Source organism: Paroedura picta, chromosome 5 (assembly GCF_049243985.1).
Source record: "Paroedura picta isolate Pp20150507F chromosome 5, Ppicta_v3.0, whole genome shotgun sequence".
Taxonomy (NCBI): domain Eukaryota; kingdom Metazoa; phylum Chordata; class Lepidosauria; order Squamata; family Gekkonidae; genus Paroedura; species Paroedura picta.
Window position 1 is genome coordinate 113,937,902 of NC_135373.1, and position 19,305 is coordinate 113,957,206.

General features: G+C 45.8%; 1 protein-coding gene across 3 annotated transcripts in view; it reads right to left on the bottom strand.

The window, feature by feature from the left end:
- Positions 1 to 452: 452 nt before the first annotated feature.
- The window catches only part of CACNA2D4 (calcium voltage-gated channel auxiliary subunit alpha2delta 4), a 208,767-nt gene continuing 189,914 nt past the window's right edge, over positions 453 to 19,305 (bottom strand). For 2 of the 3 annotated variants that reach the window (XM_077340034.1, XM_077340035.1), the window contains 6 exons: positions 18,058 to 18,113; positions 16,811 to 16,831; positions 11,779 to 11,896; positions 6,926 to 7,039; positions 5,178 to 5,259; positions 453 to 3,342 (listed from right to left, as the gene is read on the bottom strand). In XM_077340034.1, coding sequence (XP_077196149.1) covers positions 3,244 to 3,342; positions 5,178 to 5,259; positions 6,926 to 7,039; positions 11,779 to 11,896; positions 16,811 to 16,831; positions 18,058 to 18,113 — 490 coding nt within the window. In that variant the 3' untranslated portion in view covers positions 453 to 3,243. The remainder of the gene's footprint in view (positions 3,343 to 5,177; positions 5,260 to 6,925; positions 7,040 to 11,778; positions 11,897 to 16,810; positions 16,832 to 18,057; positions 18,114 to 19,305) is intronic. The other variant, XM_077340036.1, reaches the window with a different exon arrangement.

The window sequence follows — 19,305 nt, forward strand, 5'->3', positions numbered from 1 at the left end:
TAACCAGACATAATGGGTTTGCATTTGGCTACATCCAAGCCGGAATTTTTTTTTAAAACCTTACTGGACTATTCAGGCTATTTTTTCAGCCATATGTAGGTTGAGATTTGTTCAGCTATCTTAAATGGCCAAACAAGAGCCACTAATTTGCACTTCCTGCATGTGTAAAAGTCGTCGCCCTGAGATAAGAAGACAAACATGCCGCAGACAGTACATGTCACTACCTCAGCCACTTTGATCCATTCCAAATGCTTCTCAAACCGTCTTGCACTTCACAGAATCCTTCAGCTTGATTCTCCGGCGAAGAGCCAACAGCCAAGAGTCCTTTAGCTCTTGCCCTTTGGGTCCTTACAGAGTCTTCTGGCTTGATCCAGTACCCAAGAGTCCTTTGGGTTTTGTAGTTTTGAAAGGCCTTTGGCGAGCTTCTGGCAAGCAAGAGCCTTTTATAGCACAAAGCACCCACTCAGCAGAGGGTGGAGATAGCAGCTCCTGAATCAGCTCCTGAGATGCCACTTCCTCCTTATCCCAGCTCTAAGAAGGGCCCTCAAGATCTCTCTGTCAAACCAACCACAGTAAGAGAACCAATACGCTATTCCTGTCCATATCGTCACCAAACACAGGAGAAAGAATGTCCAAGTGGGCCATAATTAACATACTCAAAGTCAAGACCTATATGATTCCTGTCCCTGCCAGAATTTATGCTCATTTTGCCAGGAATGCTGCCACTAATGCAACATTCACAAGGCATGCAACATTTGCAAGGCAGCAACCTGGTCATCTCTTTCTGTATTTATTAGGCACTACAAGATCATCAGTACATATAATTCAATAGATGCTGCCTTTGGCGGAAGACTGATACAACACATCCTAAGCAAAGATGACAGTGACCTACCCCGAAACTTAGGGCTCTGCTCCAGGAGGTCCCTTAAGATGTCCTCTGACTCAGAGGGAGAGGAAACCACTTACTTTAAAAGGTCCTTCTCCTCTGAGTAAAGGAGGACATCTTGTCCTTCCTGAAATCATCATCAAAACAGCTATTCAGCAGGTTCACTTCCTGTCTCAAATGTATTACTTACCTAATTTTCTCCTGTGTTGCTGTTCTGTCCCTTTGTTTTCCTTCTAGAGTTGATATAATTGACTGCTTTCAGAGTTATCAGAACTGAAGAGGGTGACTCCCGTGATCTACAGACAGGAAATTAAAAAAAAAGAAAGAAAATGCTCCCGGCTCCCTGATAGGACGGTGGGAATTACCCTCAAGGACTGTTCACAATAAGTACCTAATGGTTTGTTTTGAAATGGGAAAAAGCTTCCTCTGTAGTAAAAACATAAAAGCCAGTGTTTGTTTTTCATTACAGCTGTTAAGAGTTTCATACTTAGAAACAAGGTTCATACTTTACATATCTGGAGAGGTTTTCTGGAGAGGTTTGGAGTGGAGTGACACAATGTAGCAAAAAGAGCCAATTTGCTCTTGAACTAGGGTTGTGCTTTTCAGCTCAGGCGCCGCCACCTTCCTCTCTGCGCTGCAACACTGGTCTCCTACGCGCTGCTTCGGGCTTCGGTGATCGCCAAAGTGGGCGAACCGAGCCGAAGTGCACAACGCTATAATTTGAACAGCCAGTATTTGTTTCCAGTTGTCACCTTACATGTTGTGGGTGAAGGCTCATTGTATGTGACACGTGAGTGAAAGCCAATAGACATTTGTCTAGGATGAACAACACAAAACAACTCGAATGTCTTGTGAGAATGACTAGAAAAAGAAGGCCCAATGTCAACCCTCTTGTATTAAAAACCACTTCCCTCAACTTTGTTGCACAGGTCTCTGGAATCCTTCAAACCCCCCAAAACAGGTAGTTCTGCCAGGCTGGGACTATCCTGTACCCAGTTTTCATGCTAATGAGTGATCCATTAGGATTCCGTTTTGCGGACCCTATAGGGAGAGTCTCTGCAATTGGCCAGCCTCTTCTGCCTCTTATTGAGTTTTAAGCAAGGGATGGCAAAACGGTTTTCAGAAGCTACACAACTTTGCAGTGTCATGGGATATATCCCTTTGCAATGAATGCCCTAGTTAACACCTACTCAGAATTTACTGTAGGCCATTCTCTCTCATGAGGCCTGTGTGGCAAAAGACTTACTAGAATACTGTTATTAGGTGACCTACTATATCACCTTACTAGAACCTGATGGCATGGGTGTGAGTGTATGTATGACTTTGTTTAAATCCTTAACTACTTGAGCTCATCTGCATCCCAGAGTGAAATCAGTCTGGCCATGGTTTTGTATGTTTCATGGCCCACGTGAAAGTACTACGCGCTCCCGTCCCCTTTTTCTTCTGAATGCTCAGCTGTTATAAATCTGAAGAAATCCAAAGGGCATGGAAAAGAGTACTGCTCTTCAGGGAACCCACAGCACCCTGCTAGGGCATCCCCCTTCAAATTGCACTACCCCTCTTAATATCTCTTCATCACAGTTGTTCTTCAGTGGACTTCCTTGTATCAAGGCTCAGGTGGTCTCCTTCAGGTGGTCTTCATGCAAGGAAACATTTGATGGATGTTGCTTCACCTTAGGGCAATGCTGCGGTGAAAGGAAACATCACCCCCCCCCCCCACATACAGACAAACTCAAATGCTTCTAGTTGAAGGAATGTGACTTGGCAACCTAGTTCTCTGTCTCCTTATCATCAACCGAGATCAGACCAAACTAAGCAAAAAGTTCTGTGAGAAAGGAAGAACTCCACTTTTGTTCTCTCTTGGTGGCCCACAGCAGCTCAGTCATTTAACGTTGCTGAGAAGGAAGTGGTGGCTGAGAGGGCTACAATCTAGCAGTCCGAACCAATGAAGTCTTCAGGGTACCTTCTAATTCATGATGGGAGTATACAGTACGGTGTATTCCCCTCGTTCTGATACATGCCATCTTCCCTACGTGGGACTTCCTCTCGTGTAAACTCAGTGCTGCTAAGGCAGGGAAGGGTGAGCCTGGATGCTGATTGCATAGATGGGCATCCCATTTGGCCTATAGCCACAGTATCTGAGTTGCAAGCCCCTTCAGGAACATTGTCCATACTCTGTGGACTATACAGAAAGTCCACAGCTTTGACAGGTGTAGGCCAAGGAGTAGTTGGGCCTCTGCTGCCCAGTCAGCATGCGAGGAGGGGCTCATCACGTGCCGGAGTTGCGTGCCCACCTCACATCCTTAACAGTCCAGGTTGCACGCCATTGCAGACTGAAGGAAGGAGTCTGAGCGTTGTCAGTGAAGACGTAGAAGAGCTGTAGTTCCCAGGGGAAGGAGAAGTAGGGACGGCGAGGCTGAAATCTCTGCAGCTCCTCCACAGTCCTGGGCATTTTCCTGGAGACAGAGCCACAATATGATCAGCAAGCCGGGTGTTAGAGCCACAGCGGCATGCATAAAGGGCCCAGGGTTGAGAGGGCAGGGAATGGCTGGCAAGAGGAGACTGTTGAACTGGGGGAATAGTTTTTTTAATCACGTCTTATAAGGAAAGGAATGGGGGCTTGCACCAAACAAGTGCTTTGCAGCTGCAGTACCTGACAGTGGTTAAAAGGGTAAAGTGGGCCATGTCTGACCCTTGGGGTGACGTCCTCCAGCATTTTCATGGCAGACTCAATACGGGGTGGTTTGCCAGTGCCTTCCCCAGTCATTACCGTTTACTCCCCAGCAAGCTGGGTACTCATTTTACCGACCTCGGAAGGATGGAAGGCTGAGCCAACCTTGAGCCGGCTGCTGGGATTGAACTCCCAGCCTCATGGGCAGACAGCTTCAAACAGCATTTCTGCTGCCTTATCACCCTGCGCCACAGGAGGAGTTAATTTAGAGAGGGAGGAACATCATTGTTAAAGGTCACCTCTGAGGATATTGAGGTGAAGAGGAATCTTAAAATCTATGGCGTAGTTTTAAAAAGTATGGCATGAGATTTTTTTGGAGTTCTTGGGATAAGCAAAGCACCTAACATTCACTTTTTTCCTCGGGCCGACTGCTGGGATTGAACTCCCAGCCGCATGGGCAGAGCTTCAGACTGCGTGTCTGCTGCCTTACCACTCTGCGCCACAAGAGGCTCTTACACCAAAAGTACATACCATTTAAACAATAAAAATACATAAAACAGTATCAAACCAATTCATGAATAATTTCTAGAAGTTAAAACGTTTATGCCTGCTGCTGGTCTATTAGGTCTTGATTAACTTGCTTAAGTAACAGGGCAATGAGGCTGGAGGAGTTGGGAAAACGGGGGTGGGGAGAGGGAGGGAGGGAGGCCTGGCAGATGATGTTCAAGTTTTGGCCTCAATTGTAGGCTTGGTGGAAGATCTCCATCTTGCAGGCCCTGTGGAACTTGGAAAGTTCCGCCAGGGCCCTGATGGTTTCATAGAGCTCATTCCACTAGACAGAAGCCAGGGCTGAGAAGTCTCTAGCTCTGGTTGAGGCCAGATGTATTTCTTTGGGGCCAGGGATCCTCAGTTGGTATTGCTTGACCGTAATGTTCTCTGGAGAATGTATTCAGAAAGGCAGTCCCTAAGATGCATAATGCCCAGACTATGTAAGGCCTTAAAGGTGAGTACCAAGACCTAGAGCCGGATACAAAACTCAACAGGAAGCCAATGTCGCTGCTGCAGGACTGGTCTTATGTGGGCTCTCCACGGTGTACATGTGAGAACCCTGGCAGCCACATTTTACATCAGCTGTAATTTCCGGAGCATGGTCAAGGATAGGCTCACATACAGCGATTTACAGAAATTGTCTGGAGGCATTGTGTGGATCTGGGGCCAGGTGTTCAATAGAGGATGAACCACTGCCTTCTTCAGACCACCCAGAAACACCCCTGTCATTAAGGACAGGTTTATTATTTCCTGGAGTAGTCCTACCTTCTCCTTTATAGGAGCCATGAGGGGCAGGGGCCTAGAGGACCAGTGGTCATATTCAAATTTATTTTAGGACAACACAGAGACAAAAACTCCCCTGCTGACATCAGTGAACCAGTTTCCCAGTGCAGAAAGCCTGGGGGTTATTGTTACATGTCTATGTTGGACATGGGTGTACACTCAATGTGGCTGTTTTCTTTTCTTTGAGATTAGATCTATGGCCTTTCCAGCTTTCCCACATCAGGAGACTGGCCCAGTCTTTTGCAGTTTGATGCCCCCTTTATCAGATGCAACCAATCTCCTCCTTACCTCAGGATGGAATGCATGGCAGGTGTCTGGCCGCCGCCTCAGTTTCTGGGAACGCATTCTGTCACATTTCACTGAAGCATTGTGTGCATTGCTGTTAAGGTTCACAGCCGTGTATGGAATTGGCAACAGTACTGAACCCATTCATCCCTGTAGTCTGTAGAAAGCCTTAATCAAAACCAACCTGGCTCTGAGGGCACACTGGAGCTACATAGCTTACAAATTCAAATTTCTGAATGGGGTACGGAAGTGCCCGGACCTCCTTCCACATGCCAAGGTCCCCATAGCGTACACGGCAGTCTCATTAGTTTCCCATTTAGGGAAAACTCTGCAGAGCCCAGGCTGTGCATTGAGTTCCATGTCACTTTTATGGGATTGGTCATGTTTGGCTGCACCAACTGTAGGGACTGACAGGCCCTATTCCAGTGTAAAGGTTTTTAAATCTGTTTTAAACTTTGTATGTTCTTTAAAATGTTGTTATCCACCCTGACCAATGGGATAAAAATTAATTTGTATATTGATATTGCTACTATTAATAATAATATTAATATTAATAATCCGAGAAGAATATCTGGTGGTAGAAGAAGATGAAGAAGAGTTGATTCTTATATGCTGCTTTTCTCTACCCAAAGGAGGCTGAAAGCGGCTTACATTCCTCTCCCCACAACAGACACTCTGTGGAGTGGGTGAGGCTGAGAGAGCCCTGATATTACTGCTTGGTCAGAACAGCTTTATCAGTGCTGTGATGAGCCCAAGGTCACCCAGCTGGTTGCATGTGGGGGAGCGCAGAATCGAACCCAGCATGCCAGATTAGAAGTCCGCACTCCTAATCACTACACCAAACTGGCTCTACTAAACTGGTAGCCCCCCACCCCTTGGTGTCAAAGGTAGCAATACGCCAGGGTTATTGCTTCCCCTCGCCACTTCCCTATTGGATCTTATGGGGGGGGGGTTGGATAGTTGATTTATACCACCATGTTTCTTTCTCACGTGTTTTAATTTTTTACGTCCTTTCTTAATTTTAATGGGGTTTTATTGTTTTGTTTTTTTAAATTAACAGACTGCTGTAACCTGCCACGAGCCAATCTCGGGATTGGCTGGGAATAAAAATCTAAATAATAATAATAGTAGTAATAATAGTAGTAGTAGCAATAGTAGTAGTAGTAGTAGTAGTAGTAGTAGTAGTAGTCATTGTTTGCAATGGGGTTTAGTTACAGCCCCAGTGGTCCAGGCTAGCCCAATCTCTGCAGACCTCAGTAGCTAAGAAGGGTCAGCTCTGCTTAGTACTTGGATAGGAGACCATGAAGGTGGTTCAGGATCTCTATGCCAAGGGAGGCAGGCACTGGCAAACTGAGCCACCTCTGAAAAGCCTATGGGGTTGCCAAAAAACAGCTGATGGCATTTTCTCCCACCGCAGGGTTAAACTGGAGTCATCATTCGCCTGTCTGCTTGATGCAGTGTTACTTTACCCAGAAGGCCTGGGCTTGCCTCAAGGAAATAGCTAAATAGCAAGATTCTTGTCTCTCTGCCTTGTACCCTGTAGCCTCTGAGTTTCTTCTTTCCTTCTATCAGGGAAGACAAACCATCCAGACAGTTGTGACCACTCGCTGCACAACCAAAAATTCAGCCCACAATTGATTCTGCCATGCCTTTTAAAGTGCTAGTATGGCTGTCTTGCTATCTTCTATGCCCCCTGCAGCCACAGGTGATCTGTCTAACAGTAAGCACAGCTTCTTAACAGGAGAAAGATATATTTCACTTCTTTAGGTTGCAGCAGGACAGGTGGGAAAACACTGCAGTCACAGGCAGCATCTGTAACCAGGAGCAGGAGGTTGCTGTTGGTGATTTGCTGCGCCACGAACATCCTGTAAGGAGAAGAAGGTACCCCCCCCCCCCATTAGACAGTGTTCATTATACCAGGGAACTGGCTGGAAAGGAAGCAAATGGGGCAGGAAACTGAGCAGTGTTGCGTAGAATCATAGAATAAAAGGAAGGGACATCCTGGGTCATCTAGTCCAACCCCCTGCACTATGCAGGACACTCGTCCACTGTAACCTGCCTCCCCTTGAACCTCCACATGAAAACTGGATGCCCTTTTGAATAAATTGGAAGTGGCTTGAAAACTAATATCCTGAAGCAGAAATATTTTAGAAGGCATTGCTTTGTGAACCTTGTTAATGAAATAGGGTATATGTAGAAATATTGGTGCAATGGTAATACAGTTCTAGGTAAAGGTAAAGGTATCCCCTGTGCAATTACAGAGTCATGTCTGACCCTTGGGGTGACGCCCTCTAGCGTTTTCATGGCAGACTCAATACGGGGTGGTTTGCCAGTGCCTTCCCCAGTCATTACCGCTTACCCCCCAGCAAGCTGGGTACTCATTTTACCGACCTCGGAAGGATGGAAGGCTGAATCAACCTTGAGCCGGCTGCTGGGATTGAACTCCCAGCCTTATGGGCAAAGCTTTCAGACAGCTGCCTTACCACTCTGCGCCACAAGAGGCTCTAATACAGCTCTAGTGTACCTTCAAATGTATCCCCCCCTATGGACTCTGAGTGCATGCATGCACAGCCATGCTCAGTTTGCACGTTTTAGTGTATCTCCAGGAGTATGTTCCTGGGAACTTAAACTCACACGAACAGGTCAACAAGCTTGAAGATGCAAATGAATAGCACGTAACAGACGTACATGAAATCCCAGTGGCGTTTAAGTGTGTCAAAGCAGCTTTGTAGACTGATGAGTGTGTTCCAGGTAAAAGATGCATTTGGTCACGAGTGTGAGCAGTGGAGAATGATGTGCAGAAGTGATCTGTCAGAGAACTCTGCAATCTCCTAGAGCCTGTGTGTTTTCTGCTCTGGTCATAAGTACAGTATTTAGGACCTGGGTCTATTTGCTCAGTGGCTGACAAGTGACATCTACCTGTTGTTCACAAAGATGGAGGATGTGCCAAAGGCAGTTTCTAAAAACGGTGTGAAAATAAATGGGCATCAGGGCCTGGAAACAGAGCTCTGCTGCCCTCTGCTGAGAGCTTGCAAATACAGCACAACAGAGCCAGGAAACGAAAGAGAGTTCCAATTTAGTATTATTTAGCCCTGCGGCATGGTGCCTGTGGGGTTGCGGAAGCTTCAGTCAAATGGCTGCCTGTACAACTTATTTGAAGACAAGCATGGCAAAAGTATCTAGAAGGAAATCTGGCCTGAGTTAACGAGATGGTGTGAAAGCAATTTGCATAGATAGGAATAAATTGCTTGTAAAATCTGTCTGTTCCACTTAATATTTCTAGTAAGGCCTTGGAGGAGGGGCATGTCTCATGGCTTAAGTGCCACTCAGTGCTTAATACCCACTCAGGGCGGCTGTCCCACCCCTGAATGCCTCCTCTTCCAACCGGCTTACCTGTCTGTCCAGCAGCCAGCCAATCACCTTCTGTCCCCCACCCCTGACCACCCCCTCCTCCTTCCACTTTCCTCTGAGGCTTGGAGGCTGCAGATCCCTGCTGCGTGAAAGCTGCCCCTGCCAGTGAGTTCTCAGCCTTTCCAGGCCCTGGGTGGAGGGAGAGCCCATCCACAGAGTTCTTCTACCCGCCCCCCCCCCCCCATCTAGCACCCGTTGTATTCCTGAATGCAACGAGCTTGGTCCCTACTAGTTAATAATATTTGAAGTGCTTCACATACACTTTCTCAGGACAGGTCAAATGTGATCTCATCAATCTGTTGCCAAAGAGATTTCCCCTTGAGCTGTCCTCCATACGCATGCAACAGTTCTCAAAGGATTATCTCTGCCTGCATCCTAAATCCAAATGCATGCAACATCGAACCTTCAAGGTTAGCTGCCCAAGCCATGGTGTTGCATGCCCTAAGCTGCTTCTCCCTACTGGTGCTTCTGTCGAGCTCATGGGGTCTGGGGTCGTAATAGCTAAACCCTCCCTTAGTATCCTGATGATAACTTTGCAAGGGAGACCATTGCTGCCATCCTCTTATTACAGACAAGGGGGCTGGAAGATGGTGATTTGCTCAAGGCTCTTCAGAGAATTTATGGCTGAGCTGAGACGCTGTCTCACAGCCTATGTTTGCAACTGTTATGTAATACCAGCCATGGGAAATGCAGCAGAAGCTATCTTGATGCTTTAAAACAGCCATTCTTAATGGGGTCCATGTGGCTCCCTGGGAGGCCCTGGCCCATTTGAAGGGGGCCACAGACTGAAAAATGTGAGAAGGGAAATCCAAAGGGTTTGGGGGGCTGGTAAATGGACTGATGAAATACCCTTTTTGTCCTCTATGACATCATTAATTGCTGGAAAGAAAAATAAATTATCTCATCTGTTCCTTTGTGTGTGCTTGATTCTGCACACCCCCTCATGCAGCCAGCTGGGTGACCTTGGGCTCACCATGGCACTGATAAAGCTGTTCTGACCGAACAGTGATATCAGGGCTCTCTCAGCCTCCCCACCCTCATAGGGTGTCTGTTGTGGAGAGAGGAAGGGAAGGCGAATGTAAGCTGCTTTGAGACTCCTTCGAGTAAGAGAAAAGTGGCATATAAGAACCAATTCTTCTTCAGTAATATCAGGGCTCTCTCAGCCTCACCTCCCTCACAGGGTGTCTGTTGTGGGGAGAGGAAAGAGAAGGCAAATGTAAGCTGCTTAAAGACTGCTTTGGGTAGAAAAAAGCACCATATACGAACCAACTCTTCTTCTATAAATCTGCCTTGCCATACATACATATAGTTTACTCGCAGTGTAGGCCTTTTAAAGCCTAGCTCACTGCACAAGTGGCCAGCCCACGAGAGGGGGCCCTGGAACCTGAGATAAGCTAAAAGGGCCATGGCGAAAAAGAAAAAAAGTTAAGAATGGCTGCTTTAAAATGGCAGTAAGGTCCCATTCATACATAACATCAAACCATGGCTAGCTCACCATACTATGGCCCAGGCTATCCCACCAACTATGAGATCTGCAGCAGTGGTGGGTAGCTAGTTGATTAACTATTATTATCCATACGGTATAAGACTATGGATATCCCCTGCCTAGATGGTCTAGCACAGGGGTAGTCAAACTGCGGCCCTCCAGATGTCCATGGACTACAATTCCCATGAGCCCCTGCCTGTGAATGCTGGCATGGGCTCATGGGAATTGTAGTCCATGGACATCTGGAGGGCCGCAGTTTGACTACCCCTGGTCTAGCATATGGAGATCCTCTAGCAGAGGGACTGAGATCTTCCTTAGTCTGGCCTCAACTGAATACCTGGGGGAAAAACTCCATCTTCTAGGTCCTGTGGAATCGGGACAGCTCTGTCTCAGCACTTCCAGGAGCTCATTCCACTAGGTCGGGGCCAGGACTGAGAAGGCCCTGCGAGGGCTGGTGTCTGGCTGTCGCCTGAGTTTCTGGGAATGTGTTCAGTCACATTTCACTGAAGCTTAGTGTGCACTGTTGTTAAGGTTCACAGCCGTATATGGAATTGGCAGCAATATTGTAATGCCTCACAGTCAAAGTCCAATTTACTACAATTTTGACACCCTCCCTAGAGGGTGGTAAAGTGTCCAAACTACCCTAAATGATTGTGTCAGGTGAGAGCTCGCGGATGCGATTTCTGTGGCATAAAATCCACGCTTTGCCACTTTCACCGCCATCTCATGTGCCTTCATAAGCGTGCAATAAGATGTCCTTGCTGCTTTGTCATGCGTTTTCCTCCATACTCGCTCTGTCTTACTTCCCTCTTCCTCTATTGAAATTCCCAAGTACACCACGGGGCCTGCTTGAGGCACGGGCCTGGGAGTGAGCTTGTCAATAGTGGCCATCAGGCGGGACTGCCAGTCCTCCCGCAAGGCCATCAACGAGTCACCAGAGGGCACTGGGTCCCACAGAGCATTCAGGAATCCATCAGGCTCCATAGGTCTCTGCGGGTGGGCCAAAATATGCCTGTCACTCAAACACAGAGTGGGTGGTACCTTCAGCCAGGCCTCCAGGATGTAGTCAAGTCAAGTCTTTATTATTACGGTACTAGACCACTAGTCAAATTACATAAAAACATTTGACTACTGGTCTAGTACCGTAATAATAAAGACTTGGCCTCCAGGATGTAGTGCTCTGACCACAGGATGACATTAGTTGCCACCAGATCCGCCTTTATATCTGCACCAAAGATCAGATCAAGGGTGTGGCCAGCCAGATGGGTAGGACCCATCATGGGTTACATGGGTTGCAAGCGGAATGCTACTTTCACAAACAAACTATAGTTAGATTGGTTTATTTTACACCTGAACTGAGCACATATGTGTTCTCCCAAGTCACATGGCATCTGCTCACCCACTGCCATAGAATCATAAAATCATAGAGTTGGATGGGACCTCCTGGGTCATCTAGTTCTAGTCCAGCCCCCTGCACTATGCAGGACACTTACAACCCTGTCACTCTTCCACTGTAACCTTGAATTTTCGTGAACTCTGCTGGTGTGCTAGGGTCATGGTCATACTAGGAATTATTCACGTACAAGCAGATCCAGCAGAAAAGCTTGCAGTCGGAGGCACTGTTTGTACAACAAGGGTCCCCTTAAGTTCATTGTCTGCTTGGCAGGACCATTGAAAAGTATAGCCTGAAAAATGTACATGTCTTACTTTGAACAGTCTCCACATTCAATGATTCCATTTGTCTCTTTGATGGTAGGTTCATAAACATACACCGGATATTCTGTGTCACAGGGCTGTAGCGCCTCATGCTTCTTATGTTTGTGCGCTGGAATGTCAGAAAGAGAGGTAACATGAGGTTAATCAGGCAAAGAGAAAGACACAAGAAAAAGAAGGGGGAGGAGCATTGAATCCCCTCATGCAATAATCTTGATGACCACGAGGTGGAGAAAGAGAACCAGCACATGATGCTGTCCTGGGAAGCATCATGTTCACCATTAAGCTATCCATAAAATGTTGTTTGTTCATAGCCATTGTAAATGTGATTACTATAAAGAAGGGGAAAACCAGTCTCAGTTCTTTGGTTTAAGTAAAACAATTTAGCAAAAGCTTCAAATAGGAAAACTGCCCCTGTGTTAAGAAAGGGGACGTTTGATAGACAGGATAAATGGGTGCAGGCTAGGGTAGCAGTTACTGCAACTCCCAAATCTAGTATCACTGGCCAGTTATGTAACTGTCCAACTCAGGAACACAAAAAGTACATATAAAAAGCACAAGTGCAAGACATACCGCTCAATCCTTAAATAATTAATTGATTGCTTAGAATTTTAGGATGCCCCATTCTGAGAACAGTCTCGGGGCAGCTAACATTTAAAACCATTTACAAATGAAACTCAGTTCCTAATTAAAAGAATGCTCTGCCACTGCTTCCAAGAAACCTGGGGGTAAGCAGTTCTAATTTAATTTAGTTCCCAGGTTCAGCTGGGGGGGGGTGTGTGTCTGATGTCATTGACCTTAACTGTCCGACCTTAAACATGCTTGCCTGGAAGTTATGCCCCCCAAGCAAAAGGGGCTCCATTTCCTAGGCAGTGATTTTAGATGGTAGCCCCTTGGGACAGATTTCAGGAGCACAATCATCCAGCAATTTAAACCAAATAGAATCAGTTCCATGAATGATACAGAGCCCCATCCAGCCGGATCTTCACACCCCCAAGGCCCCACTGAAATAGAGGGGACATGAGTTAGGGCAAGGGCAATAGCAGTCAGAGAAAGTTCCTGGCCGTTTGTGTTCCTCACGCATGAATTTCATCTCTGTGGCACTAAGCAGAAAGCGACAATATGGATCTCATTTTAAAATGTGCCAGGCAAGTACCCACTCTCTCATTAAAGGAATCTTGCAATTTTTTGAAAAAAACGAGTAATGCAACAATAAGCGCATTTGTCCAAACGTATAACTTAAACTGTGTCCTGATAATAAAATCATTAGGGGAGAATGCCCCAAATAACCTTGCTGTTTAATTTGCTATCATCTCTAAGTGACATTGCAATATTGTGAAGGACAAAGTATAATATCCAGAATTGATCGTGGCCCAGATAACATTTGCTGCTGGGTGGTTGGTCAGTCATCAGTTATCCCTGAAGTCTCCATTTGAGAATGACTGTAGCTTTGGGCACGTGTTTTCTGCCCCTGTAAACATTCTCTAGAGCAGGGGTAGTCAACCTGTGGTCCTCCAGATGTCCATGGACTACAATTCCCATGAGCCCCTGCCAGCATTTGCTGTCCTTTTGCAGTCCATGGACATCTGGAGGACCACAGGTTGACTACCCCTGCTCTAGAGCCTTCTGATCTGCTGGGCTATGTTTGCTGCCAGTTTGGCCAGCTCTGGAAGGGCAGCTCTGGCAGCTAGTGTGTGCCATGATAATGCAGAGGAGAAAAGACATGCCACACCGCATGCATTATAGCCAGAGAGAGTGGCTCCAGGAGGAAGGAATGTACCAAATGGATGTCTGGGTATTTTTAAAACACGTGTAGGCTGGTGGCTACCGCTAAAGTTGCTAAGCTGTCATTTGGAGATGAGCCTTGGGACTTAAAAGCGCCATGTGGTTCAATTTTTTTTTAACTGCTGGAAAAAAATGTGCAGCAAGTCTGTGATATCAGGAAGTGATGCTCTTTTCCTTGTTGCTTCTTATTGTAGAAATCAGATAAAGACTAAAATGGCAGGTTTGGGACAACAGGATCAAGCCTTTGTGGGACTGTGTGGGACAGTTGTGTGGATTTTGTGCAATCGTCACATGAAAAACCCGTTCGGGCTAGAAGCCACCTTCCGTTTCTTTCTTGGTGTCTTACTTGCCAGTACGTTCTTCACTGACTTTCCCTAGAACATAACCGTGCAGCAGAGTCCCTGTTCTAATCTTTCAAATGTGAAGGAAGCAGCAGGCTATTTTAGCACAAACTCCCTTGCCTGGGATTAAAGCAGAAATAAATTTGTGCCAGATGGTGCAATGAGCATTGTAAATAGCACCTATTTTTTTCCTCCCCTGAAGCTCACCAAGTGTTCTATAATGTATGTCAACGATACCTCTGGGCCTAGAAATGCCACCTTGACGTTGGCTTCTCCACCCTTGCTGTAGCTTGCTGTACTCACCCAAGGCTTTCCTGGTTCATCCTAGGTGATGTCTGAACCTGGAACATCCCCAGTGCATATTCTTGGCCATAACTCTACAGTACCTCTCAGCAAACATGAGCCAGCATGACAGCCTGATGAGAAAGCTGATGAGGGGTGTGTGTTTACCACTTTTCCTACCAGGGAAACTTGACAACATATGCAAACAAGGTGGGAAACTTGGCTTGGGGGGGTCTTGTTGAAAGCGAATCTGCTCAAGGATGAGGCTGTGAGACAGGATGTATGCCTAGCTTGCCACAGAAATATCCTTGGAAATACTTTCTCAGGTGCTAAAGTTAGGGCTTGCACAGGGCACAAGATAACATTCTGCTGTCAGTCTGCCAACAAGCACCAGAGGACAGAAAGAACACAGTCAGCTGCTAACATTGGGGAAGGACAAAGTTTTCTTGTTGCCACTTTTAGCGCAAGGTTTTCCACTCCATTCCCTCTGTTTTTTCCTACATGGAAGTCAATATTAATATTAACAGTGAAAAGGAGCAAAATATCAGCCTAATTTTTTAGAAGCACCATAGAACAAAGATGTATAAATCCAGAAGGCAAGATCAATAAGACTTTGGTCTGGATTGTTGACTGCAGGCAGTTCAGTGCAAATCCATGGTCAGCAAACTAATTCAAGGTTTTGCATCTCTGCAGCCCAACAAGGAATCCATGGTACCCACCTCTTTTGCCACATCCTACTTTGTTGGCATCCCTAATAATACTGTTTCCCTAATATGGCTACTGATGGGTGGGGCTGGTCCGGAGTAACAAGGTACAACACAAAAATAAAGTCCTATAGCTCCTTTAAGACCAACAAAGATTTATTCAAGGGGTGAGCTTTTGAGTGCAAGCGCTTTTCCTCAGAGGTGGCTGAACTGTGGCTCTCCAGACATCCACGGACTACAATAACCATGAGCCTATGCCAGCAGGTTATGATAGTCCATGGACGTCTGGAGAGCCACAGTTCAGCTGCCTCTGAGGAAGAGTGCTTGCACTCGAAAGCTCACACCTTGAATAAATCTTTGTTGGTTCTAAAGGTCCCATTGGACTCTGTTTTTATTTTGCTACTTCAGACCAACACGGCTACGCACTTGAAGGTACAACACAGTACCCTCAAGAGTCTAATGTTGAAATGGAGCCAAGAAAATCAGATATGCCACCCAGAATTCCTTGGAAGAAAGGTGAGCTAAAACAGTATCATTGGTGATGATTTATTTGGAATATTGCTACCCTGCCCCTCCAAAAACTTGTCCACAGTGGTAAGTCGTAACTCACCGTATGGTTAAAAAAGATTCTTTCTTGATTAGTCATATCCTCGTTAACAAAAACAGAAGCACTCCCTTTTTATTTTTAAATAATATAGGAAAGGAATTTCTCAGCTAGAACCTGTCTGGATTTTTTAAAAGAGTCATAGCAGCTTATCTGCCATCTTGTAATAATTTCCACGGCTCAGGCATAAAGAAATTATGCAAGATCTGATTGAAGCAGCTGAAGTTGCTTTTGTGCATAGAATCTGCATACCTGGGCTTGTGCAAATATTACTTTTTTTTTATTACATCACATATCTTTCTACTATACCCTCGGACCCAGCATCCATTTTTGTACCCACAGAGAATCTTCTCATGGTGCTTTTTGAACTCCTGTGTCTGGACTGAATGTCCTGCTTATTCTGGACTATTTCAGAACATACCCCACTAAATGGGAAATATGGGATGGAGGCCTGCTTGGGGGGGGGCTCATTTTTCCAAGGTACCATAACCGTGACACTCTTTTTCCTCTTGAGCTACAGATGTAATCTTTCCTCATTCCTTGGCCAGCCTGCTGTTGCTGCCTTGATGTGGTAGGACATTATATTTCCCCCCTGGACCAATTTGTCGAAGGGAAGAAAACCTGCTGTTGCTATGTAACTAATAGTGATTCTTCCCTGCTGCATCCAGATACTGTGAATCCAGTGTTGGCTGCGTTCTTCAGAAGGAGCATTTGGATTGAATGGCCCCCTGTCCATGGATCAGCACTCACTCTAAGGGGAGATTGGAATAGGATGCTGCTGCTGACCCTCAACATAAATATCACTGGGTTGGATCTTGCTGGCTTTTCTGCTGGTGGAATGGGGAAGCCCACCCACCCCACAGACTTTCTGTCATACGGTTCCTGGGATGCCCTGGGAGCAATGTGGAGGGGAGGGCAGGATTTGAGCTGCAGCAGGATGGAGGGAAGCAAGAAAAATAATGCTCTATTCACAGAAATCCTTCCATAGAAAGTACATTTTTGGCAGGATCCAAGCAAGAATATTCCCAAAGCTCTGGGTATCTTTATGTTCAGCCTCACAGCTGGACAGCCAACTGCTGATCAAGTATGCAGGCTCTGAGGCAAATGTAGTATGTGGAGGCATGTCAATGAAAGAAACAATAACATTAGCGGTTTCAGCTGGACAGTCCCATCTGAATAGACACGAGCAGGCATTACACAGGTGTGATGAGAGAACGTTCATGGCAAGATTCCTCAAAGAAACCTGCTATGTCTGACACTCCTCCCAGGAGACCCAGTGCTTTTGCCTGTATTACGGCAACATTGCTTACCGTGATGGAAAACAGACTTAGCTGTGCAGGACAGATGGCATAAGGTGTGATGATGATGGATCCAGGGTGACAGGTTCACGAGATGGTAGCCCCATGGCATTGAGAAGACACATAGATGGATGATGAATGGGAGGGACAGGAAATGAAGAAAGAGAGAGACAGTGGAATTATAGGGAGGGAAGAAACACAAGACACCCATTAAAGTCAAAATTCACCTGTCCTACAATTAACCCAATTGCTGTTTCTTAGGAAATAGCTTTGGGTTGTTTTCTTGTTTTTAGTGGTGAATTGATTAGATTTCTGCCCTAATCTGTAAGACTTCATGAGGTTTAAATGCTAACCTTTTTGAACTAAAATACTGGAGGCTGAAAGCTTTGATATCCACTTGTTCACCGTTTAGGCAAAGGAGGGGAAATGCTCTGAATTAGAGGGGCACAGATTGTTTTAACAAGTAACAATTTTCTTCTGACTCGGATGGTTGCCAGGGAGCAGGGAAGATATCATATATTACGTTTGCTGAATGAGATTCTTTTCCTGAAATGGTTAACCCCCAAACTGGAAAACAACAGCAGAATGAAATGGAGAATTAAAGTCCGTTACATTGAATTTAAGGATATCACAGTTTCAGCATGTCTCAAAGTTAGTGTCTACTTTTGCCCTTGGAAGTTTCATTGCCTGTATGTTTTAAAAATCATCTTCACAATGAGGACTAGAATCCTGCCCTTTAAAGAAACAACAGCTCGAACTCTCGTCATTCTAAGAGCTCCCAGTTGCCCACTACGTCCTCCAGGTGTTACCACAGAGTGTATAACAAAATTAGAGTCCAATAGCATCTTTAAAGGTCTTAAGGGTATTATTGGACTGTAATTTTGTTGTATTACTTCAGACCAACATGCTACCCACTTGAATCTATCTCCTGTATATTCGTCAAAACACCGATAGATAGTAGGTGAACAGGAACAAAAAAATACTCCAGCAAGTAATTGTCAATGGTCTTCCATGTACCTTGTGCAATACCATACGACACAATATTCATAGGGACAGATTTAATCATCGATGATACTGAAGTTGTCAGTATATTATTCCCATGGATCTGGAAAACAGGTGAAATAGAACCTGGAGGCTACGTTCTCCATATCATGCCTTTGCACTATGCTAAATTGCATTACTGTGTGTAACTCCTTCATCCGAGCCTGGTGGCTGAGAAATTTCTGTGCTGGAGGCTGGCTGAATTCCTGCATACTCACCATCTGCCAAGTTGTCCGAGTGCCAGAAGCCAGATATGTTAAACTCTAAAAGGAATCTGTCAAAAGAGGAAAAGGAAGATGCGTTTTATGCTAGCCCAGAAATGTTAGAGGCAGACAGCCTTCAGGACCTGCCGTATTCTAACTACCTGGCTCTGGAAGCAACAATCGTTTACCCATAATCCTGTTCCTTAAAATCCGACATTTTTTCCCCCTGACTGGAATGGATCATTTTGCCTCAAACCTAAAGTCAATTACTGGTAACCTTTGTGGCAAGACTGAAATTAACAATGCTCCTTGGGGCCGCGAGGGAAGTGTTCTTGGTCACCTTGAAAGCCATCTGCTCAGCCAGGGTGAGTTGCTGGTATTTGGTGCAGAGCAACAGCTGTGGAGTGTACCTGACAAGTTAATCTCCACAAAAGACTTGGAATCTGGCTCTTGGCCCAAGTGCGGGAGTATTTGGAGCCAGAATTTCAGTCTGGGCCCAACAGACATATCGATTTCACGTGGGACGCCTATACTCTCATACCTTTCTTTCTGACTTTATTTTCCTTCTCACCAGAAAAGCCAAGTAGCATCTGCCAGAGGTGAAACATTTCCACAGGAAAATAGGGTTTTTTCTCTCCTCTAGCCTGTCCCTTTCATTCCACAGTTCAAAAGACTCCTTCAGACTGAAGAGAGACAGTTCTGTTGATTCAGGGATGCTGCTTGCTTACATTCTTACATAACTACCACACAAAATAAGTATCCATCCTTATGCTCACGAAGGATGTGCACATTTGTATGAGATGGGTACAACACTCAGCTATTTCCCAGGGAAGAGGCATGGGTCTGTTTCCTCATAGACCGTTTATGCACTGGGAACTTCACTGCCCCAGCTTCCATTCAGGAGCACAAATCGGGGGCAGATAAGGTACACTGGGCCAAATGCTCCCCCGTGTGGGTGCAGGAAGAGGTGGGGCAACCTGCCACGACTAAAACTCCAGCCTGCAGCCCGCATGAAACCTCCAGTGCATAAACGGTCATATATACACCTTATAATATGGGTCTCCACATTATGAAAAGAAAATCACGTGAAAAGGATCCTCCGAAGAAACTCCGCTTTAAAGCAAAAGCACTTTGAATCCATTTTTGGCCTCTCACAGAAAGTGAGTTTTATGATTTTGGACAGGTGAGCTGGCTCCTTGAGAAGAATTCGTTGCACTCAGAAACACAGTGAGTGAAATATCTTCTTGGGATCCCATCCTCTAG